Source organism: Varroa destructor, unplaced genomic scaffold, assembly GCF_002443255.2.
Source record: "Varroa destructor unplaced genomic scaffold, Vdes_3.0 BEIS01000002.1, whole genome shotgun sequence".
In the NCBI taxonomy this organism is placed as follows: domain Eukaryota; kingdom Metazoa; phylum Arthropoda; class Arachnida; order Mesostigmata; family Varroidae; genus Varroa; species Varroa destructor.
In genome coordinates this window covers 22,388,689-22,411,936 of record NW_019211455.1, presented here as the reverse complement: position 1 = coordinate 22,411,936, position 23,248 = coordinate 22,388,689, and the positions used below count along the sequence as shown (strand labels likewise).

The window sequence follows — 23,248 nt, the reverse complement described above, 5'->3', positions numbered from 1 at the left end:
AGTGGGCAAACAACGCAAGCAGAAATCCACTACTGGCCAGGTAGCAACTGTGACACGGCCGTCACTAGCGTAATAACGGCACAAAGATGTCAGTTTTTACCGCACTTATGACTGGTTATGTCGGATTTCATCCACCTAAACGTCATTCACCCTAGAAATATTCCTAAATCAATTATTAATTTACGTTTGATAAGAGCGTTACCTTCGTTAGGACTGATAATCCTTTATTTGCCCAAATGACGGTACTGTCTATAGCAACAATAGCATCTCTCCTGTATAGATTTATTAATAATCATAGTACTATGAAATAAACCTAATGACTTGTGCGCTGGAACAGTCATCATAAGTTTTCAGATCTATAATATCATTTTCTGCTTCGTCAGCTTGTGATATATCGTAGCTATGGTCGCGTTGTGATTAACTTGTATTTTTGAGGGGGAAATCATAGTGCTTGGTCATAGTATCAGAGTGCTAACATCCGTGTTTTTAGCACACCAGGCGTCCGCGGCACTAATGGAGTTCAAAGATTATCTGGATTAATTCTTACCAAAATTATCAATATTGTCAAGGTATAATTTAGATTATTTCATAGTTTGATAAATGAGATCAATATACTTCAATATACCTTTATTTTTTTATAAGGTCTTATGAACTCACCATTCTGCGGCGCGCATTTCGTGTGACCCACTAAGCAACTGCGTTCACATTTTTTATCCTAACAAGAACGCTTCAGCGCTAAAACAGCTCCAGTTATACGATGGATAGTCCACGTTCTTTGCCACATTATAAACTTAGTATTTCTTCATATGATTCACAAGTTACCGAAAATGACGACGCGCAGACCTTTTATCCACTTTGTAGACAGAGAACCTCACCATTGAAGGTAAATGCAATGCAAGGATTAAAGTCGTAATGTCGCAGATAAAGGCTATATTGAACTTATTTCTATGCGTTCTTATATCGTTCGCTATATATAGATTTTATCTTTTATTTAGATTTTTTCTCAACTAATCGAAAGACAAGTTGCTCTATACATCAGGCTGATCTTGCTTAACGCTTCTGAAAAGTGTATCATAAACCTCAAAAACGTTCCTATTTTCCAAGTCAAAAGAGGTGAAGCCTTTCGAGTCTCAAGAATACAATCCATTGCAACGACAACACGGCGTTCGACCGCTATTTCGATGTAGTGAGCCTAATGCATGCCTATATATGCGTATTATCAAGAAAATCAAATCTATACTAAATCGCTTTCACATTTACAACTTGATTCTAATGCAGAAAAAAAAATAATGAGAAAAATCACACAAATGATTAGAAATCGTTTATTAATCTTAGGTACATTTACTAAACTACGAAATTCTCTTAGCAGAACGGTGACTATGAAATCGAAAAAAGGTTTTGTCATACATTGTTAAAACATATTTTTTACGTTTTTTTTTTTGCTCTTTACGTACAATTCCCCTCTATTCATATTTCGACTAAGGGAACCAGCACTAAAATTATGGGTACAAGGTTGGCTAATGATCAACTCAAAGAAAGGTTACTTTAAATATGAGCAACTTGTTTATATATTAGGCGCGGAACAATACCTGTATCCACCTGTATACTAAATCAGAAACTACATAATTTCGATGCGGAAATAAGTGTACATATCATATTTTTAAAACTCTTCTGCTCCATTTTAATTGCATATATAACCAGTAATAAATGAAATTCGAGAAATGGTTATTTCACAAAAATATATTTTATGAGAGAGTTTCTTGTGCACCTTATATACGGAACTAACGGTCCAACGGTTCTGCTCTCGTGAATCCTGTTTTTGGCCTTTGCTTTTTTTTGTGAACCTGCTGTCATGCACTACGAGTGTGCTATAATGCTCCTACGCTATCGGTCACAGGTGCCTATTGCTGTTCCGATTTCTGAATATAAAGCTTCTGAAAGCAGCAAATCGAAGATGCGTGTGTAAATTAATTGCTAAAATTAGCTTAAAATTGGGTTAGATAAAAGAGATATTTTGTAGAAGTGAAACTAATTATTTTAGTTTATTACTTGTCGTACCTTTTCTTCGTTTAAAGTTCCATCAGCAGAAATGTCCTGCTGTTCTTCTGACTTAAGAGAGGATGGCTCATACGCGTCGTCAACAAACGCTGCTAGAGTTTCTCGTAATATACGATTTTTTTCAATTTCTTGAGCAAAAAGTATAGTTTTTGTCTGCAACGGAACACATCAGAAAATGGGTTTTATGTTTAATTGCGACAATCAAAGCATTACGCTTTAATCAAACAAATAATTCAAGATCAAAGAAAAATAGTGAGAAATTAACTCCCAGACCTAACTCAAGCTACAGGTTCTATCTAATATATGAGCATCAACGAATTGTATCTTTTACAAAATGCAAACCTCCTCATGCTGCTTCATAAGTAATAGGCAGGTTTCGAGGCACGACAGAAAATTGTGGCCAGATTCAGATACTCGAGCCAATTGGGCTCGAAGGAGGAGAGAGACGTTCTGTGCACGAACACTGAATTCTCCTTCTTTCGAGGACGTGGCCAGGAATGATGTATGTAATCGGGCGGCCTCCGCCACTTCACTGGCTAAGATGCTTTGCTGGGCCTGAGCCGTCTGGATCATCACAGTAACAGTGAATATAAAAATAGAACAACATTTGTTACACTGAATTATAACATGGCGAGCGCAAATAGACACACAATGAAGTTTGCAAACTACTGCAAACTATTTAGTGCCAATAGTATCAATGCCTGCGTATCTTCTTTTATATCGGTGGTCAGCGTCTATTGGCTACCTTAATCATTAAAACACACTTATTCGAATTTATGCTAATTTATTAAATCGTATAATTACCATAAGGGCGTTCTGTACAAATCCTAGGAGTGGAATTTGATCATTATTATCCAAAAAAGTTAATCCATTTTGGTCGTTTACAGCATGCATCGGTCCGAAGGTGGCGTGCTCCTTGAGAGCGCGGACCCAACGACCTCTCTCTAACGCCGTCGCTGCCGATAGGTTTTCCGAGGAGCCATTCGCACTCACCACAGTCAAGCAACGTTCATCACGAGAATCCGCCTGATAACAGACATTCGAAACTTTCGAATTCTTCCCAACCTTTATGTTTAATTTCTAGATAAGATTATCCTATAGACGATATAGCCTTTATTGTATTTTTCGATTTCAACGAGCTACACTGATATTTCGTATATATATATATATATATATATATATATATATATATATATATACGCATGTGCTCATTCTGATCTTGATGTTTATGTATTTACTATTAACCAAATTAGAAAAAGTATACCGGGAATCAATATTTGCTAAATAAACTAGAATCGGTAGGACCTAATAAGCTACAAAAAATACCCTAGACCATTTTAGCACCTAGAATTCACAACAAGTAAATAGCCACTTTATCGAAATGGGTGGTCTGCCAAAACGTTTCGAAGTAATCGACTAACCAAAACGACAGCACCTTCCAAATAATGAAATCTCTTTCGACGCGAGCCAATTGATGCGTCGGCACGATTCCGGAAGAATGAAAGAACTCCACGATCGACAACTGCCCAAACTGCCTGTGTCCCAAAAAAACGTTTCTTCTAAAAGAATTAGATTTATCAACGAGAAAAGCAATGACAGTTAACATGTTGCAGAGTGAACTAAACAATATATCGGATCATATAAGTTTTGCATAAAATCGAGATTTTACAGATTTACCAAATTGGCAGATCACATTAAAAACATATCCTAAAAAATTTGGAAATATAACAACATTAGATTTAAATGCGTGAGTATACTGCACGTTTACACCTACACGTGTTTAATTATAGGTATCAATTTTCGATCGATTTTTTTTTAACAAGATGACGATTGCGCAAATATATCTCACTCGAATGATGGGTCCTTCAAAACGAGACACTGAGTTCTTAATTTCACGGATAGGAGCCACTTTGAGTATTCTGGCCATCTGCTCAGACCGAGCTAAATCCGCGGGTATCAACCCTCGTCGATTTTGCAAATTGGGGTTAGCTCCGCACTGCAGAAGTAGAACTGCTACAGCCTGAAGATCTCTGAGTAAACAAAAGAGAAACATTGCCACAACGCAACACACTGTAATAATCATATAAATTCTACATCGTGAAATTGCATAAGCTACAGTAGACAAAGCCTAATTAGTGAAGAAGACATGTTGTAACTTATCAAGGCGATGTTGAATAGCTCATTTTTCTAGTCTATGATGGTTGTTTTAAATACATTGTAACACACCGTGTATCTACGGTGTTTCCAATCTGGAATAAAACGGGATAACATTATATGTTGGTAACAGCTAGAACTGACACGGGCATTCACTTACTATTATTAGTAAATTCTATTCTCGCGGACACCAGAGCTCATCATACATAGTAGATGAATTTTCATAAATTAAAAAAATCTCTGCACATAATCAGCTGTAGCGTGTTCTATTATACGTTAAGCTTATAATATGTGTATTACCTGTGAGCAGAGACATGCAGTGCGGAATTGCCAACGGCGTCAACGCAATTGACATCAGGTACATTAGTTTTCGAAAGCCGTGCGCGACGACTTCTGGGGCTCGACGTACTTAAATCGTAGCCAAGCATTTCAGAAGATGGCAGCACGGATCTCTTGCTACCACTGTTCAACTGTGAAGTAGCAAATTAAGTTCAGTTTTTTGTCTTTTTCTTGTGTATTTTATGTGTTTATCAGTCTACCAAGGTAAAAAGTCATACATATAATAAACATTTGAGATAATTATTAAGACATACTAATTTTTGGATACCAGCAACATCTCCATCCTTTACTGCCTGGAAAAACATTTCTTCTCTACGTTTCCTATCCGCGAGTTCCGCTGCCGTTAGCACGTTTTTAATGTAGAGCTAGAAAAAAAAAAAAAAAAAAACAGATTAATTAATCTCTAACAAAAAGTGAGTCCACTTCATTTGCTGTGTTGTTTACTCTACTATACGGATTTCGAATACTGTTCAGAATTGCAATCTATGGAAGATACACCTAAGCACTAATAGATGAGCATTAGCAATTTTTAGACGTAGAGGATACATTCAATATTAGCTAAACGATAAACCTCATGCATATATATATACACACTGGAGACTAGTCTCGAATCTCTTTCCACGTCCAAAATAGGGAAAGTTCAAAAATTGTCAAAAGTTAACAGCTCAAAGTAAAAAGAACGTAGTACGTGTTTGTCAGTTGCTTAATCAAAGTCATACCATTAGTTGTTACTCAGAAATAAACAATAGACTGGACGAGTGGGTACTAAGAGCATAATCTTTTAACAACAGGTCCACTTACTTCAGAGGCTACATCGTAGGCCGAATTTCCCTCAGCATTCACGACGAACACATCAGCACCGTAAGTCAAAAGCAACATCACTAACGGCTCTCTCCCCGTCAAAGCAGCCTAGAATATAGTCATATACACGAAACATTTTATCGAAGAAAACGCATAGTGACGACTTCAACTACCAGCGATCCTCATTACGTAATTGGCTGTTTCGTTTAGTGTTACATTCAATTCAACTTCAGTTACAAATAAGCAAGTTCGTTGTATTCAAATTTAGTTTATAGGCAATTGTGACTCTACCAGCCATGTCTATATAACGTTGTGTGTTACTAATAATAGATCTAGAACATTTATCTTATGTGTATTTCTTCTAGGCAGAAACCTCTAGAAACTAGATTGTTTTTAAATAGGTCTGTTATTCAGAAACAACAATTACTTCATTATTAGCAATGAATTAAAGCATACAACGATCGAAAGCCTAAAATGGTAAAATATACCTTGTGTAACGGCGTATCCCCTTCACCGTTAGAAGCCGACGGAGTGGCCCCCTTTTGTAGAAGGATCCTGGTGGCTTCAAGGTGGCCAAAATAGGCTGCAAGATGCAGTGGTGTCCATTGGTAATTCCATTTGTGTCGCCCTGTGCATAATAACAAGAACAGAAAAATCGGTCGATATACACACTGAAAAAAGTCAACAACCTTATTTCACTGCATCGCAGCTGCACGATCAACTCATCTTCAACCTTTTACTTAGAATATACAGATCTGAATAGCACGCTTGCCCGTTACTAGATACAGTGATCTTACAAGTGAAAATATGGCTGCGGACTCCAAACTATGTTTAAAAAAATATACAAATTTAAAAATCGTATCTTTATTGCCCGTTTAATCCCTTTCTTCTGTATAGTTACATATATATTTTTGCTATGTTCTTTGTATGTTGTACTTATGTACTTTTGTTATGTTATATGTGCTTCGAACTGTTATAAAAAACAACATTATACTTTTTACAAAACGTCTTTTTTAGCATTTAGCAACTTCTCCATACGATTTTAATGCTTTTAGTATTTTGTTCTTGTAAATCAACAATTTCAAAAGCAAAAGCAAGGCCAAGGCGTAGAAACCAGTAGTTATAACATTAAAATCATCTGTTCAAGTATCAAAAATATACGCGTAACGAAAATAAGTACAGTTTAGTTGCTCCTAAACGACCGACCTTTGCAGTTCAAATCTATGGACGAATGCTGCTCGGTAATTTTTTGAATGCGATACACATCTCCGGCTCTTGCAGCCTGGAGCAATTCTTCTTCTATGTCACTCAAGTCTCCACCATCGCTCTCTTGAAATGTTAAACAAACCAAAAATTTACAATACAATGTAGGCAATGAGCCGAGATGCGACGTTCGCTCATGTCAAATGACATCGCCTGGTGATGTCATTTGGCACGAACACCTATAAGGTTTCGGACATTTAGTATCTTATTCCTATTTCAAAGCGTATATATATACATAATCAAATGGCAAAGTTTTTTTTGGTTTTAGATCAAAGCATATACAAATTAGCCGACCCCAGAAAATATTTTGAAACGAAGATTCGGAAAACATCCACTAAGCCAAAGCTATTTTTTGCGTAAACACCTTACGGTAATTCTATCAATGAAACAATTAGCAGAATTATTAATTAATTAATAACTAAGAAAAACATCTGTCACGAACGGCACGATAACGTCCTAACCTGCAGTATCGAATTCAGCTCCATCTGAAAAATGTGGATCTTCGCCTGTCGTTTCGACCTCTGTACTGCTCGACGACTTGTCACTTCCCGTATTCGTCATCGCGAACTTTGTATAACACTATACAATCGTTAATTTGACTTGGCGGAAGTATCGCCGACCGTAGCGCCAGCAAGCTCGTAACACCTAAAGCGAATAACGAACACAGACGATCTTGGTTATAGGTTGACAAAATATGCGCTATATTAGTTAACAGTTATTCTATTGCCACAGTAAAAATCTAGTGCCATAAAGTCAAAATCTGACACATCAAAACGATTCCCCCAAATTCCATAGATGTTTTTACAAGGCTTATGGAACGGCCACATCTTTATAATGACTTTATGATAACTTTTCTAAATTAGTCTCGCGTCCTTCACACAAAATTAGTTTCATTTCAGAACCGATACTAAATAACTATCCTAGCATCAATTAGAAAAGTCTGCCGAATGCCGTCACACTATGCGATTGAGCACGGTCAAAAAAGAGTTCAAGTTGTAGCCATCACTGTATGGCATATTTAATGGGTTATTTAAATTTCTTGCTTCGCTGGGTTATATTCGACACGTTACGTATTGTTTTCTACGTGTATATCATATTATTTAGCCTTATTTAGTGTGCACTACATTTCGTCAGCCCGTACAACCGTAACGCCCAACGACCCTTATTTGCGTAGCAAATGTGTTAACAAGTTGTGTCCTTTGATTTCTTTCCTCAGAAAAATTGAGCCAGCAATAGAGATGATCGAATTTGAGAATTATATTTAATCAGTATATAATATCGCAGAGAAGACGCTAATCGTTTATGAATATCGTTATAAAATGTTCGTCTCACGGAACTGTAAGTTGCCGACAAAACTCAAGGATTTAGTTATATATATTAGATTCGTTTCACCTGATAATAGGTTTATTCACCCTGAGGTCTAGATCGCAGCTGGGATTTATATTATCTGGAATGATGACAAGCAATTATATCCTACCGATTGCCTACTGCATACGCGCCTTGCTAAATGTTAATTTTAAATTACCCATAGGTCATTTTCTATTAAATAATAGAATCCACTGAAAACTCACAAATTATATGTTGATAGTTACATTTTCATAAACGAACGCTTCACTTTTGTTAAATGTATTAATACGACCGATTTCAAAAATGCTTAGACTATAAATTGTCTAAACAACAATCGTGGTTCACCATACAGTTGAGGTTCAAGCTCCTACCCAACCATCTGCGGAGCGCACCAATTGTCAGAAGCTCTTATTATTACCATTATATTCGCATTTATGTTCAGCCATCCTTGAGTTATATGTATGGTAGTTCCGCCACATGGAGTATGATCAATCAAAATGCTCATAATAAACAAAAGCAGCTTGTACATATAGTTGAAGATCATATTAAGTTCTCCTTTCTGGAACCATCCTTACTCGTACTTATTTTTCAGACGTCGTAATTTATCTATGCGCAATAATGCTAATTTTCCTATTGCGAGGTTCCGCGCTCTGTTATACTGGAATGGAACACACGTTACTTCAAAACACAATTATATAAAATCATTCCTTACACACGAATGCACACCTTTTTTAATCCTGTCTGGTCACAGAACCATATATAATCGTTTGAAGCGAACATCAGGAATCTTATCAGCAGGTCATTCAAATACAAATCTCCACCTGGGCAAAAGCTCAAGCTAAAATTTCACTTTCGTATGACAGAATGTGGTAGTTCTTGTTCATCGCTCTCAAAAGTCTTTCATCATCACTTCGACAAGCGGTATACATCCTAAAATCCAGCTTCAAATGAGCAGGTATTCGAAACCGAATAGACGTAACCGTCTGTGCTTTACAATTCTCCTGAAATCTTGACAATTACGTCATCGTTGAGTGTGTCACGCCCTACGCCCAGTCACTTCTGCGGCGACAACTGAAATTCATCATCTCTACTACCCATCGGCTACGGACGCTATTGCCCACGAAGTATCCGTTGCATGATCTATGCATATCATACGCTTTCTAACTGTATTACGTCGAGCTTCACAACTGCGATAAACATAATAATAACAACGGATCATGCGCGGACGATAAAATTTGCTGCATTACGTTAACTTTACACATTACAAATTTCGAATTGCTGCGTGAAGACATTTTTTTTTTACCAAAAATCATGTTATTACTTATATTACAAGTACGTATAATATGGCTAGGGGCATTTTGATGTTATCAAATCTGGTCACGCAATCATTGGAAATACTGTATGCATAGGCAAGCTGCATTTTTGGTTATTTAACACCCTGCTTCAGCATCCACCAATGTCAATATATCATTGGATTATACCGCTACCTTAATAACAACGATGATGATCGGATCTAGGCTAAAGTGATCCTCTTTTCAGTACGATGCTTTTTCATTGGTGTTGGTGAGTTTGGTACTGGGAAATGCAGAGTGAGCTCAATCAGCTGGCTTCAATTTCTATTAACGCCCTACTTTGCTCTATCCCTTGTAAAATTACAATTACAATATTGCTGTTATTTTCGATGATGATGATGTGACGAATGTAACATAGTAGTTAAGTCTCGTAAGGTATACAAAGAAAAGCCTGTAAAGGTCAGCCACGCTTTTGCTACAGATCCCGTCTAATTATGATCACGACGTATCAGAGTTCAGATCAAACCGTCCCAGTCATAGCTGTTGTTGATCCCGCAAAAACAATACCGCCGCTAGTGGATCGGACGCCGATTGCTATCGACCGTTTCGCAATCAAATATGGTTACTGACAAACACGAAGTTCGAAGCATAGAGGTCGACCTCAACAGGGCCAAAAAAGAACTCCGTGGGAACAAAATTCGTTTATCGACTTATTCTTTTGGCTATAGGTACCTCAGGGCTGAAGGATGCTCGACTCTGTCGTTTACTCGCTCGTCGAAGCAAAACACCTATACATATATACATACACTCGAGCGAAGCAGGCAGCGAATGTTCTTTAGAGAATAGTGACATCACCGCTGCCGTCCTCGTTACCTTTATTATCACGATGACTCTCACACGTGAAATGATGCGGCTAGCAACAACACCCCAATGACGTGATGCTATCGGCTCGTACGTTTTCAATGGCGTACCAGGTGCAAATACAAAGAAAACAACAATCAAGCAAATCAGATTTGCCAACCAGTCGATAGATATGCGCATAGGCTGGTAGATGTACTCTTTCCGCACAGATACGTGTGGTTATTTGTCGATTATCTGTACACTATACCGACCAATTCGTTTTAATGGCTCGAACACGCACCCATCCAGCCATGTTCCGTCCATCCATGTTCGTTTGCTCTGATTATAATAATCCATTTACATCGTATTTCGTATGTAAGTATAATCGAACTTAATCAGCTGTTTCTTCAGAATAAAAGTATGAAATTTTGCAACGTTAGGAGTCACTACATGCGTCTCTTATAGTAAATGTCAATGATATTATTTGAATTTATAATCACATGCGCATCTTGATCGATTGAGACCAAAAATTTCGCTGTAAGACATACCTTATCAAAAAGGTGGCAGACTCATCTCTGATAAATCCGATAGGGCGGTTACTAAGGAAATTTCACTTTACTACTCGCAGTACTTTCTTATGCATAGAGATATTTCTTTGCAAGGTGAGCAGCTTCGACATAAGTCGGACATCGTTGAGTCGTTTGAATGCTGTGACGTGGTTGTATTTTTGGTTAAAAAAGACGAATATCCTCAACACTTAAATCGACGTAATCGTATTATGCTCTATATGCATTTACGTGCTGTAGTTTATTGAATGGTGATAATGGGGCACCACCTGTTATACCACAGATTTCTAATGCTACAGACATATACATGCGTTCACTGTCTATTCTCCACGTCATGTCTTCATTACGATATGCTGTCGTACATTTACTCCTAAAAATCTTGAACACTGTTGGCACAAAGTCTCAGCAATGTAATATTTAAAGAAAACTTAACTATCCAATACAGTCCGTCACTTATTAGTCTTCAAGCTTTCAGGCCCAACCTTATGCAGAGGATTAACGTCCGTCTAAAATAACGAGTTCTTTTTAACTAACACCTGCACCTGACTGCGCTATGATAAATTAAAAAAGAAAAATTTTTATACTATCGTCGCCTGCCAGCAGGTCCTAACAGTCGCACCCACATCACCTCAGCGTTAATGACATTAAATCCTTTTAACTAATCTCCAAATACTATCTATTTATATTTTTGCACTCAACTCTTCCAAACAAGCAAAATCCAAGAAAACTCCCACCAAACTCATGCAGTATCCTTTTACGTAAGCCAGGTGGAATAATGACAAGAAATACAAACGATAGATAAAGACCTTTTTGGTAGGCCCCGACCTATTTTGGCAGGCCGATCATAATCATGCTCCGATGGAAAAGGTGAAATAAGACTTTAGTATACAATAAACAAAGAATATAAGCATAAGGTAGATATTATTTACCACGTCACAGCTTCGCTACAAGACTAGCCGCGCTTTTTCAACCTGACAGTTGATTAGGTCATATGAGCGAGACTGGAATATACAAATGGACGCTTGATTTACTTACACATAATTCTTTATTTATATATAATTAAAATCACTGTATAAAAATAGTTGACGTTTGCGTGCTACTATAAAGACTCATTTAAAACGACATCAGCTCCATACCGCTGAGAAATAGATATTTCGTTGCAGATAGGAGTAGAATGCAGCCTGTAGACTGAAAATGAAGAACTACAGTTTTAGGTGCTTCTCTTGTGGTTTTCATCAACAAAAAAAAAAAGTGACAAAAGCGCTAATAACTTTTAGCTAAACTTCTTGACCGTCTCATATCTTTGCTATGAATGTCAAAATTGTTAGAGAGCAATTATTTATAATTGGTGTCGTGCAGCTGCTATTGGCGTCTTCTTACTTTTATCTCCTGGGCATAAACGTTGCCATATTCTGCTAACTATCAAAACTTGTTACACGCTTTACCAGAAGCGTTTCTTTTCAAAAGAGACTTATCATATTTGTAATAGCTTACAACGCGAGACATACTTTACTGTGTTTAATTTTAACTCTTTAATTCTTTCGTTCTGACTCCATAATGAAAAATCGTTCTGCATCTCTATGCATTTACTTCTGTGGTGTTGCCTGAGTTAAAACTCTATTTAGAGCTGTTTTACAATAAATGACTTATCTCTACTATTTCAACACTGTTTTTGTACTACACGCTGCATTGCACATATCTGTAACACGATTTACCTTGTACACGTAGATGTGACCGGCTGTTGTCTCGATCGTCTTGGTCCGATAACATCCTTTCACAGAAACAAACTTCGTCTTGGCACTTCATAGATCACTTTGCCGTCCATTCACATTTTATTAGTGTAAACAAACTGAACGAACGTTTTATATAATGTATATCTCTTAATGTATCTCTAAATTTTATCATTATTTAATTCAAAAATGCTCTGTCACCTTCGACTACAGTAAGAAACTGAACTGGAACTGTCTATCGAATCGCCCGCTCTGTCTTAATGAAAAAAAAAAAAGAAATTTTCATCGATTTGAAGACGGTGCATCTATGCACTGCCCACACAATTGCCTCATTCGACATCTGGTGGAAGATACTGGTGGTCGTCTTATGAGTTACAAAGCTACAAAGAGTTAAAAATCAAATGAATCACCGCACTAGCGAATAGAGCGAGAGGCAACGAAACAGAAGATCGAGGTGTGTGCCTTTTCCTGCACGAAAAAATGAAAAATGCATTATTTCGTCCACCTGCGTTGGAGCACATGGACTAACTGCATGATCTAACTGAAAGGCCAATACGTATTTGGCTCCCAAAGTCACTATAATAATTGTATGGACCACTGAGTAGCTTGATGGACTGTTTCTAGATGACCGAAATCGTCTGCCAGTTGCCCGTTCCATCAAGCGTCCTCGTTCTGGTAAGAAGTCAACAGGGCTCAAATATGCAGAGCGTAGAGGCATGCGCAGCGAGCAGCAATTTTCTTGTTGGCAGTAATCGGAATATTAAGGAAGAAGCTGTGAAGTTCATATAAACGGCTCTGATCACTTAACTGAGTGTATACCTAGTGGGTCGCTGACGGGTGCGGCGAGGACCTTCGCTATGTTGCGTCGCTCGCTAATGCAGGTGACGGGTGGCGTCTCGCGAAGTTTTCACTGTTGTACAAGCGCAAATATCGGACTGAAGTCATCTTCTGCCCAAACTATCATTGCGACCGCTGTCTCCACGGCTGAGAGAAACTCCGTCTTGTCGTCGCTCCCCCCTCTGGCGCTCCCATCGACCCCGTTCATAACACTTATCAAGGCTCCGCGCATTTCGCCTTTTGTGGTAAGTGATTATCAACAGGTTTGCTTCTTCTATTTGCGATCAGTTAATTTTCTTGCGATTCAATAATACTACATAAAAAATATTCTCTTGTCTTAATTTTTTTGAAATGATAATTTCTTTTTTCTATACGTCATAACAGTAATATTATATTAGCGTGTTACATCGTTGGGAATATTATTCGCTATGTTCGTTAAACAAAGAGTTTCTGTACTTGTGATTATGAGTAAGAATTAAATGGGGTTTAAAACCGGATTATAAACTGTAAGGTCATAGAAATAAGATCAAATATGAGACAGTGTCATCGTACACATTATTCTATATACTATTGTTGGATTGCTGATACAGAACATTTATTGGAAATATTTTTAATTAGAATAACTATATTATGGGGTAATAGACGAAGAAGATTACGTAGAAGATTTCGCATCAACATAATATACTCGTGCATTGTGAGAAATAACATGAATAATATTATTCACAAATATATAAATTGAATATGGTTAACATATAATGCTCTGTTCTTCATCTAATTACTTCAGATTAACCCTGCTCGAATTCTTCCGTCGGCCATCAAGCCTGAAGTGGAGATACCGTATTTGCATTACAAAGGAGTGACTTTGCCCAATCTGGGCAACGTTAAAACCCCTATAAAAGAACCAAAGACTACTAGCAACGAAATGCGCTGCGCGGTTCTCGTACAAATCCGCAAGAAGAAAATGAAAAAGCATCAAAGGCGAAAGTTGAGGTGACTAGTATAGCGGAAGTTTGATTCCGTTAGAAGTTAAAATTCATCATTGGGAACCAGCGTAATAAGTCAGCAAGCATCTTTTGTGTTAGAACTCGCTAAGGGGTTAATCAGCCAGCAAATGCGTCGGGTTCACGTCCGGAGCCGCGTTAGCAGTGCGTTAAAAAGGCTCAACTTTAGCACAAAATAAACTTATTATTATAACCTACTTAAAACTCGGGAAGTTCATCTCGTAATGGGCAGCTATTTTGCCATTACACTAGCAGAAGGTTGAACAGTTTACCAGCATTCGCGTTACGTAATGATGCGATGCTTTAAATTGCAGGATGACACTAATTTGTACGGGTGTAGCCAGCCGGTCCAAAAGAGCCATTGGTTTTTTTTATCAAATGTTTAACACAGTTCAGTTGCTCGCACTTTGGCCAGATAGTGTCAAATACTGTTGACTCTTCAAAATAAATATCGGTAACCACAACAGCTGGTTCGTCTACCGGAATGCCTTTCCTGAATAACTAACTATCTGCCTACAATGGATTCGACAATAATATATATATATATAGGTTTTTTCAACTTGTTCTTTTTTTTCTCATTCTCTTCCCCCGATCAGAAAACGAATGCGTTTCCTAATCCAAAAGACTGAAATGCGTCGTTTGAAGAAGAAAGAAGCTGATTTCAAGGTAATTTTTACACTACCAAAATTGCTTTTTATTTGTACGTGTATTTGTTTTGTGTTTTGTATAAGTTATTGAAGCCATGCGCAAGTGTACTGAGGAATCAAAGTATACTGTTTACGTGAATCGGGATTTATTTCTATGAATATTTAAACGCTACTATACGCAATACTACTGAAATTGCTTTTGTCAAGCTATAATATTTGTTGCAACTCACTAAATCACTGAAGACAAATCTCATATGTGATGTAAACAGCTTACTTTAAAATAGAAGCAAAGCTAGAGTATATTTCGCTTGTAAATTTCAAGTTAGTTAGGTACTATTAATAAGATTCGTCGTGTGCATTGGTTTTTGGCCATGAAAATAAATTTTGCCAGTGTGATTGGCCTGAAGATGAGATTGAATTTTAAACAAAAGTTAATCATATCTTTTGCTACGTTAATCGATGCAGACGGAACTGTTGGCTAAACTCGATGAAGCGAAGCAGTTCGATGCGGAGGCATTTATCAAGGAAGCGTTGCAGAAGATCCGTCACAAACACGAGCATATTGAGACCCCAGAACAGCGAAAAGAGAGGTACACATTAGAATACATTATAATGATTAATGCGAGTTTGCTAGTCATGGTCAGTGCAAAGTTTCACTAGGGTTATACATATTCCATGGGATGTTTTCGTAGACCACCCTAACCAGCATTTTGCCATACAGTTTTCGATAACATTGGGCTATTGTAGTAGGTCTAACCTCCTATTATAAATGCGTTATTATACCAAAAATATAATAGTAATTTCGTTCATTTTTTTTGCGTTTATTTTATAGGATCAAGGAACTTTACAGGAAGTATCGTAGTAATGTGAGGTGGATTAGGCCCAAACTCGACGATTAAATATACATTTAAAGCATTATAACTGTCATGTTGAATAAATTTAGATCATTTTTAAAGTAACTTGCTGGTGATTTTTTGCATTACCTTAAACATCATATAAATATTATGTTAATGTTTTTTTGATTTAAATATGTATTCGATAAGTATTCGATGTACAAGCACCAGTCTTGCTAAAGATTACATTTTTATTTGGTAGGAGACATATAGAAAGACTATTTAGTTAATGATAAATATTTCATTTTTTTCGTTTTACTTTGAATCTTTAAACATATCTTGAATAACGTTTCTTATTGCTTACTATGTTATTTTATTATTATGTTTTTTCTCATTTTCTCAAAACTTCTGGCGGATACCTTTTGAATGCCTCAGTTTACCTTATGAGACGATTTCTTACCATTTACTATTTGGTAATTTTTACAACAACATGTGGCTGTTGGGTATCTTCTATTCACTTAAAAACCTGAAAAAAATATTCAAGATAAATAGCGGAGGCTTGAGTAAAGCTGCCTACACGATTCAGATATCATCTAATGCATCTTAGGCACTTTTCTCTAACGAAAGAGTCACGCGTAGCTTGGAATTTTAACCTTATATATTTTTGATAACTTAATAATTTCAAGTTATATATTCTTAATAATAAACAAAGTCTTTTTGGAGCTAGTACTAAAAGTATTTGTTAAGTAATTACGCAGACCAGAGTCAAAATATAAGCAGCCACGTTTCAGATATGCCAACTCAGCGATCTTTATTCGCACATCAGTGAGTCTTCTGCATAATGTATTAGTCCATGGTTAGTCATACCGTTAGCATAATCTGCTTTGCTGCTAACAAAATAGATTCCATTGCTATATTGATAGCGCTGTTTATTCAGATCACTCTAAATGGTTTTACTGGATGCTACCTTGTTGCACTGTTTTCCGTGCCATTCGACTGTGTTCTCCTAAAGCGTGCTAGTAGCTCTTGAAGTCGGTTGTTCCATTCTTCTTCGGAAATTTGCGTAGCCCATGGTGGCCGGGCCGCAACTGGAAGACTAATCTTTTCCATCACACTTTTGATTTTGGCGATTTGTTCTGGAACGAAAACGTACATCAAAAAATATTGTTTTTTTTTCTTTTCGATAAGAATTGGCGTAACCAGTTTATATTTTTTTCGTTGTGTTTTAGGCACTGTCTTAAAAATTACTTTATATTTACTGTAGCTTGGGCTAGCTTGACACTTTAAGACAAAAAAAATTAGCAAAACATATTAATTGTATTGCTTGGCAGGTTTGTATGGAAATGTATCGTTACTGCTAGAATGGCCTCCTATTACATTAACCTAGCTGCTTTGTATTTTGTGCTGTGCTATCTAAGATAGAACGTTATGTTTAATTTCATCTGTTTGTAGCTGGTTAAATATGTGAAGACCTCGCTTGTTAATACTTCCCTTTACCTATTTCTTGTTTTCTGATGATCATATGTTATACACTGCTAGGAAGTCTTTCTTCGCTCTACATGGCTGTTGGAATTACTTTGTTCGAATGGAATTATTTCATACGAACTTCACATTTTGGCACTAGACACATTTATAGGTATGCGTTGCGCTAAAAGTTAACGCTTTCAACACGCTTTATTCGTCAAGCTTTCGAAATGAACAATGTCAAATGCGATACGCACGACAAGTACTTTGTCATCATGTATCTTTTTCACCGAAAAGCACCCTGTTTTCCCTAGTTACTATGTTTTATTTCTGATTTATCTCTCTATAGGGTTCTTTCCATACGCTGAATAGATTCGCTAGGTCTCTGCCGCAGCTTTTTCACACTGCAAAAAGTCGACGTTGCAAATTTCACGAATGTACATACTTATTTTTATAGAACAAAACGACGACAGCATTAGCGGATTATTGTAGAGCGAGAAAAAGAACTTCTTGGCACTTAGCAATCAAAGTAAACAAAAAATGCAATCAAAAAACAAAAATAAACATTGAATATTTATTATTGAATATTTTTGCTTATTATCTTTATATTAGCTATTATCTTAATCTTTAGCTATGAACGACATAATGTATTGTAGATTATTTGTTTTGAATCATGGTCTTGTACATACATGTTCTTAGGCTAAATACGAGTAGACCGGATTAAACGGAAATCGGAATTTGATTATACCATCGTCCAGATGAAGATCTCGGTTATGGTCTAGCTTCAAATCATGCTCTGAGGGTTGCCACTCGTGTGGAGGTTGCGTGAAATCCATAAGATATCCGCCACCCCCGAACTGAGGAAAGGCATCATCTTCGTCCTCGCCAAAATCTGATTCTGTGCCAGATCCAACACTCTGGGGTAGTAAACTATACCCACCGTTGGCTGCACTCACTATAACACTCAAAATAATTAAAATGAATCAATTTTATTCTATTATATATACATATGTATTTTATAGATTATTTTATATATGTATATATATAAAATGAACAGAGTTAGCCTGATGTGACAAGGAATACCTACATTCTCCTACTCGTTAGCTAAACGTTGCAATGAGGATTTATCTTTATGCATATTTTGTATCTATTTATCGGCTATTTCTATCAGGTGCTGTTAATAAGATTTTTCGAATACTACTCTTGAATTATCAAGGCGACTAACAGGTCGTTGATAGAAAATACTATACAAAACTTGAAATTAATTATGCCACGCAATCACGTAATGCTAAAGTGTTTGCTTAACGACGTTAGAACCACAAAGTGTTTTCTGGAGTAAAAATCTAAGACATAAAAAGCGATAAGCGGTACAGTAGTTCTTTTCTTTATTCAGTTTCTACAAATTGCCCCTACTGAGCTTTCTGTCCTGAGAAATCCTTGCTAATCAGCGGTATAATGCTAAACAGAGGTACTGAGATCTGTCATAAATGTGATACCTGAGAGTCAACTGTGGAAACTGTTATAGAATAGAATGCACATAAGTAGGCTCTGCAATCCTTGAATACCGGATAATATTAGAGTAGATACATCTTTGCAAGATCGATGTGTAATATGTCATTGTAGTAAAAGGTCACAAATAATGCATTTACGCCTACCACCTAAAGGATCATCAGGGTCAGGTTCGCTGTCACTATCCTGAAGGGCCTGAACAGCATGTGGTCTCCGGTCCAGCGCCGCCTCATCATTCGGGTTGTTTTCGTCTGTACAAGACATCAACACCATTGTCACGCACCATTCGATGGAAGGAATGACCTAATAAACTAGAACAGACGTTAGAAGTTACTTTGCATACATGCATTTGAATTTATAGCACGTAACAGTTTTGAAAGGATGGAACTCTTCGCTAAAGCACTAAGACGTTTGAATGTGTTATGTTAAGTAGTTTGATATACTATTTTTCCTACTTGCTCTTTCTATAAGTGCACATACGGTTAACTTAACAGATGTTTGTTTTTACTAACTCGTAGCGGTAAGAGGATAACGAAGCAAGCTGTACATTGCTTGGAAACAGTTTTCTCGGCTGGTAATAGAGTTATTTGATTTATTACATAACAGTACAAATAATACACAACTAGAAAATATTCCATATAATGAACTGATGCATACAAATTACGTCTATGGTTCGTTTTATATATTGTTATGATTTGCGAGTTGAAAGCTCTCGTAAAAAATCTTTTGGTGTTTGTAGTTCGTTACCTCAACATGCCACAAAACTTCTGACAGGCAAATCGTACCAATAGTTTAAACAGAAAAGCCAAACTGCGGTCATAAGTGGATATACTCAAATCAATAGCTTCTGGGGAAATGTTAATTTAGGTGGATTAAAAGACTCATGCATTAGCAAAATGAAGAATGCGTAATGCTTTCACTTATTTGCAGCTAATGCGATGTCAGCACCGAAGATACCTTTGCAGAAGAGTATTTGTGGCTGATTGGAACTGAGAATAACCAAATGTCAAAAACGTTTTACAAATAATCAATATACATGTTGATCATACACAGTGGCCGTGAATCAGCTGGAGACAATAGAAATCGTTGTGATGCTAATGCGTCATGTAGGCAGAGCTCGTTTTTTTTTGGGTTACAAGAAGTGATATTTTTCAAGAAAGGCCTACGCACACTGGATTAGTCGTACATATTTAGAGCTGTATCGTAATAACACTATATCATTGTTAGTAACCGCGTATCGAGCGTAATAACACTGCACGCTAATGAGCTCGTCCTCCGGCGATCTGGCCCATCTAGCCAGTGGAAAATGCTATTGCTTGACTTTGGCGAAGAACATCGGTAGTACGTTGCAGCTAGGTTTTTGACAGTGAAAAACATTTCTGAACGACAGTAACATGTCGAGTGTCGTTAAACAAACAGTCGTGAAGGTTAAGCCGATAATGAGCACATCGATGCAGGAAGCTCGTCAAAGGGTCATACAGCTTTACAAGTCGTGGTATCGCGAGATGCCATCCATCGGTACGAGACGAGCTAACTTATATAGCGCTAGTCAAGGATTCCCCTAACAAAAAAAACCCTAAATTCATTAATTGCAATCAGATAAATATCTCCGAATGCCATTAAACAGAAAGTGAAATATACGTTGGCGAAGCTGCACGAAAAAGCATGTATATATGTGTATATTGAACATATGTACATTTCATACTACAAATGACTATTTGTACGTAGTGCTTCTCGAAAAAAGTCGTTAAAATATGATCTATATTTCTCTGTGCGGCGATTAACTCATTCTTCGGATACGAACGCTGGAGTGGTTGAATTTAGAAAGTCAAAGCTAACGCTTTATAAAGCTGGTCTTTTGTATCGCAAAGTAACCCAATTGCGCGCCGTTTTTCTCTGGGTCCGATCACCACTTAGAATATGTATTTACTTATAGCATTCATTTTATGTATCGAATTAAACATAGCAGATTAAACCCTTCATAGCCTTTATGGCGCAACCTTTTCATCATTATTTATTAGTTGGTGCTTTTACAATTTAATTCTCTATCTGAGAAAAAGGTGACAGGTCATTATCGAAGAAAATTCGTAGGGTGTCGGAAATTCGCTTTCGTATCTCTTAAGTTAGCCATCATTTATTCTGTCATAATTCGTCGAACAGTGCGGGCTATCTATAACCAATTTGTAGTAGAAAGAGCTTAAGCGAAGTGGTACTTTATTTTCCTTCAATTCGTGGGACCTTTTTATTCGTAATATTCTCGATATAAAGAAAATGGGCGCGGGCCCGCGTACTTACGCGTGATAAACCGAGCTGAACATTGCAAAAAGTAAAACTCCATCATGACAACAGCACGCGGCACATTCAAAAGGAAAATATCTTAGGGGATAACCAATCGCCTTGTAAATAATTGTAACAGCCGAGTAGAACTATGCGATTTAGTAGATCCATCCATGCGGTAGGTGACATATTCAATACAAACACAAGGATTAGTCAACGAAAAAGTTACAGTTGCAAGTTTCGATTCAATAACGAGGTAAAGTGTGGCGAAATCGGCGGAGAGTACTAATACAGTTAAACAGGAACGCTGGCTTGGGTCTCATGGCACTTACATGCTATTTGTAGGGGAGATTTACATGTTAATCTCTTTAAAGAACCCGCGGTAAAAGCATGAATTATCGATAGAAGGTTTTGAAGCCTGTATCTGAATCCAAAATTTGGCCTAACCTTATACTTTTTATATCTCGGTTGCAGTTAACATATATGATGTTCCGATAACGGTACAGCAGGGCCGAGTAAAGCTGCGGCAGAAGTTCCTCCAAAATCGAAACGTTAAGGACATCCGCACCATTGATTTGCTCGTTATTAAGGTACAACTTTGATATGTTAATGATAAGTTTAATACAATAAATTACTGCTTTCGGTCAATTGGATTGCATACGTTTTGGTTGAATGATGCATTTAAAACAATTTACTCAATCAACCCGGGAGATGCGAAACGCTTTCTGTAACCGAATTGATCCATATTTTTTACGTCGCGTGGTGACCCCTCCCTTCAAGTTGCAGAATATACAATATCTTGTCGATCTAAGAATTATTTGACCTCAGTGACGCATATCAGTATAATAGTTATACCGGGGTACGACTTTGTTCCTTTATAAGTGACTTAAAAGATCAATAGCTGTGTTAGAGGCCGATCTATATCAGTACCGTTGCATAACATTTTTATAAGTAAAATCGTGACGTTAGATATCGAACGATATGTTGTGATGCTACTTATGAAAAATGTTGATCTTAGAACTATTTATTTATGTTCAGAATTACCGAATACGCGTCGGAATCACTGAATTTGCATTCTTCACTACCAACGCGAACTTCCTATGATTGAATTAAACAGGGTCAGATGGAACTAATGGAAACACTCAGTCACTTCAAACAGAAGGGTCACGTAATGGCATTTTTTCAAGATACCGTTCCAGAGAAGCCTAAGGATTTCCTTTCGAAGTTTCTGGATGGACACTGAATAGACAGGGGTGTTCTCCGACTGGAATAACACGGCTTAGAATCAGCGAATTTACTTTGCATAGGCGAAAATACAATGTTGTGGACTGGGAAATTACGGGAATCAAATGAAGGTAATAACAATAAAGGATTTTAGTCAATAGATGTCTGCTCAGTTATTTCCTGATTAGAATATATATAAATAAACTAGAGTAAACTTTCATTAAGTTTGGGCAACCACGATCTTCGTGCATTTCAAAGTCGAATGTAAATATGATAAAAGCTTGTGGAGAAAAAAGCATTTTACAAGGAGAGTTCATCAGTCGCTACAAATAATAATACTTACGGTAGCACATTTGCTACGTAAGATCGAATTTTGTTTTTTTTTTTTTGTTTGTGAAGCATGTAGGACAATCAGTGTTTTTTCTTTCGTCCATCATTATGATTACCATTTTCTTTTGTACAGTTTTGGTTGCTTAGCTTTGCAAATGAAATCAACGTTAAGTTTGAGGGTAGGTGAAAGTCATTGTTCCGCGTATCGTAGAGATAGTTCACTATGAGTACAACTAGTCAAAACGATAACAAGAAATAGTACTATTCAGATGAAAAATTTGTGCCGCTATTTACTATTTAGAATATTCGATAAAGTCATCCACGATATGCTTGTACATTCACAATTTGTCCTGATATTTTGAGTACACTTCCCGTGTCACTCGTGAACAGAAATCAATTATGGCCGATTGAACACCGTATGTGATTCCTATGTATCTAGAGAATGGGTTATTCATGATAACCCGGATCTTTATCAACACAGATAATGGAACTTTTGAGCATGTTGAAAACCTTTAATGAGTAATTTCGGTTCGAAATATCATTAAGCTAATAAAAATACCGTTGATATGAAAAAAAACATTCAAGCACTCATTACATAGATTCAAAACGTCTGCAAGTTATTGTAGTGTTAGGCAAACGAATATAAAGAAAGATATCATAAGCAAAGCAGTAATACTTCCCGCCGAAATTCAAAATAGCCCTCCGCCTTCCCTCTCTCCGATAAGCGCGACGCACG

At 37.0% G+C, this 23,248-nt stretch overlaps 4 protein-coding genes across 14 annotated transcripts; 2 read left to right on the top strand and 2 right to left on the bottom strand.

Annotated features, from left to right (window-relative positions):
* Positions 1 to 1,299: 1,299 nt before the first annotated feature.
* Positions 1,300 to 12,938, bottom strand: LOC111244164 (oxysterol-binding protein-related protein 1-like). Of its 4 annotated transcripts, none has more exons than XM_022790937.2 (13): positions 12,376 to 12,937; positions 7,077 to 7,260; positions 6,559 to 6,681; positions 5,841 to 5,980; positions 5,353 to 5,460; positions 4,806 to 4,916; positions 4,513 to 4,682; positions 3,908 to 4,088; positions 3,480 to 3,593; positions 2,863 to 3,084; positions 2,401 to 2,622; positions 2,059 to 2,211; positions 1,300 to 1,934 (listed from the first exon to the last, which is right to left on the bottom strand). In XM_022790937.2, exons 2-13 carry the CDS (start codon positions 7,174 to 7,176, stop codon positions 1,902 to 1,904), a joined length of 1,677 nt encoding a protein of 558 aa, XP_022646672.1. In that variant the 5' UTR covers positions 7,177 to 7,260; positions 12,376 to 12,937; the 3' UTR covers positions 1,300 to 1,901. The 4 variants fall into 4 exon arrangements, with proteins under 4 accessions (XP_022646672.1, XP_086835616.1, XP_022646670.1 ...); XM_086979490.1 differs by having other exon boundaries at positions 3,480 to 3,617; positions 12,376 to 12,933; XM_022790935.2 differs by lacking the exon at positions 12,376 to 12,937 and adding an exon at positions 10,643 to 11,283 and having other exon boundaries at positions 3,480 to 3,617.
* Positions 12,939 to 13,069: 131 nt separating this feature from the next.
* On the top strand, positions 13,070 to 15,834 carry LOC111244165 (uncharacterized). Its single transcript, XM_022790939.2, has 5 exons — positions 13,070 to 13,472; positions 14,012 to 14,217; positions 14,825 to 14,894; positions 15,341 to 15,465; positions 15,708 to 15,834. The coding sequence occupies exons 1-5, from the start codon at positions 13,248 to 13,250 to the stop codon at positions 15,772 to 15,774; spliced, it is 693 nt and encodes a 230-aa protein (XP_022646674.1). The 5' UTR covers positions 13,070 to 13,247; the 3' UTR covers positions 15,775 to 15,834.
* LOC111244166 (uncharacterized) lies at positions 14,011 to 20,999 on the bottom strand. Of its 8 annotated transcripts, none has more exons than XM_022790946.2 (6): positions 19,639 to 19,798; positions 18,828 to 18,992; positions 17,921 to 18,127; positions 16,676 to 16,844; positions 16,169 to 16,234; positions 14,011 to 15,353 (listed from the first exon to the last, which is right to left on the bottom strand). In XM_022790946.2, the coding sequence occupies exons 2-5, from the start codon at positions 18,952 to 18,954 to the stop codon at positions 16,219 to 16,221; spliced, it is 519 nt and encodes a 172-aa protein (XP_022646681.1). In that variant the 5' UTR covers positions 18,955 to 18,992; positions 19,639 to 19,798; the 3' UTR covers positions 14,011 to 15,353; positions 16,169 to 16,218. The 8 variants fall into 8 exon arrangements, with proteins under 8 accessions (XP_022646681.1, XP_086835619.1, XP_022646678.1 ...); XM_086979493.1 differs by having other exon boundaries at positions 14,011 to 15,346; XM_022790943.2 differs by lacking the exons at positions 16,169 to 16,234; positions 19,639 to 19,798 and adding an exon at positions 20,977 to 20,999.
* On the top strand, positions 19,979 to 22,344 carry ND-B14 (NADH dehydrogenase (ubiquinone) B14 subunit). Its single transcript, XM_022790947.2, has 3 exons — positions 19,979 to 20,199; positions 21,433 to 21,548; positions 22,076 to 22,344. Exons 1-3 carry the CDS (start codon positions 20,076 to 20,078, stop codon positions 22,199 to 22,201), a joined length of 366 nt encoding a protein of 121 aa, XP_022646682.1. The 5' UTR covers positions 19,979 to 20,075; the 3' UTR covers positions 22,202 to 22,344.
* Positions 22,345 to 23,248: the final 904 nt, after the last annotated feature.

Coding starts and splice junctions, on each gene's coding strand:
- LOC111244166 (XM_022790943.2), bottom strand. CDS start 18,954: ATGGTGTTGATGTCTTGTACAGACGAAAACAACCCGAATGATGAGGCG. Junction 16,845..17,920: donor AGATCTTCATCTGGACGATG/GTATAATCAAAT, acceptor TTTTCGTTCCAG/AACAAATCGCCAAAATCAAA. Junction 15,354..16,675: donor ACGGAAAACAGTGCAACAAG/GTAGCATCCAGT, acceptor CATCGAGTTTAG/CCAACAGTTCCGTCTGCATC.
- LOC111244165 (XM_022790939.2), top strand. CDS start 13,248: ATGTTGCGTCGCTCGCTAATGCAGGTGACGGGTGGCGTCTCGCGAAGT. Junction 13,473..14,011: donor CGCGCATTTCGCCTTTTGTG/GTAAGTGATTAT, acceptor TAATTACTTCAG/ATTAACCCTGCTCGAATTCT. Junction 14,895..15,340: donor AGAAAGAAGCTGATTTCAAG/GTAATTTTTACA, acceptor TAATCGATGCAG/ACGGAACTGTTGGCTAAACT.
- ND-B14 (XM_022790947.2), top strand. CDS start 20,076: ATGTCGAGTGTCGTTAAACAAACAGTCGTGAAGGTTAAGCCGATAATG. Junction 20,200..21,432: donor TCGCGAGATGCCATCCATCG/GTACGAGACGAG, acceptor TCTCGGTTGCAG/TTAACATATATGATGTTCCG. Junction 21,549..22,075: donor TTGATTTGCTCGTTATTAAG/GTACAACTTTGA, acceptor TGAATTAAACAG/GGTCAGATGGAACTAATGGA.
- LOC111244164 (XM_086979490.1), bottom strand. CDS start 7,176: ATGACGAATACGGGAAGTGACAAGTCGTCGAGCAGTACAGAGGTCGAA. Junction 5,461..5,840: donor GGGATACGCCGTTACACAAG/GTATATTTTACC, acceptor ACTATATTCTAG/GCTGCTTTGACGGGGAGAGA. Junction 4,917..5,352: donor CCTACGATGTAGCCTCTGAA/GTAAGTGGACCT, acceptor TTTTTTTTCTAG/CTCTACATTAAAAACGTGCT.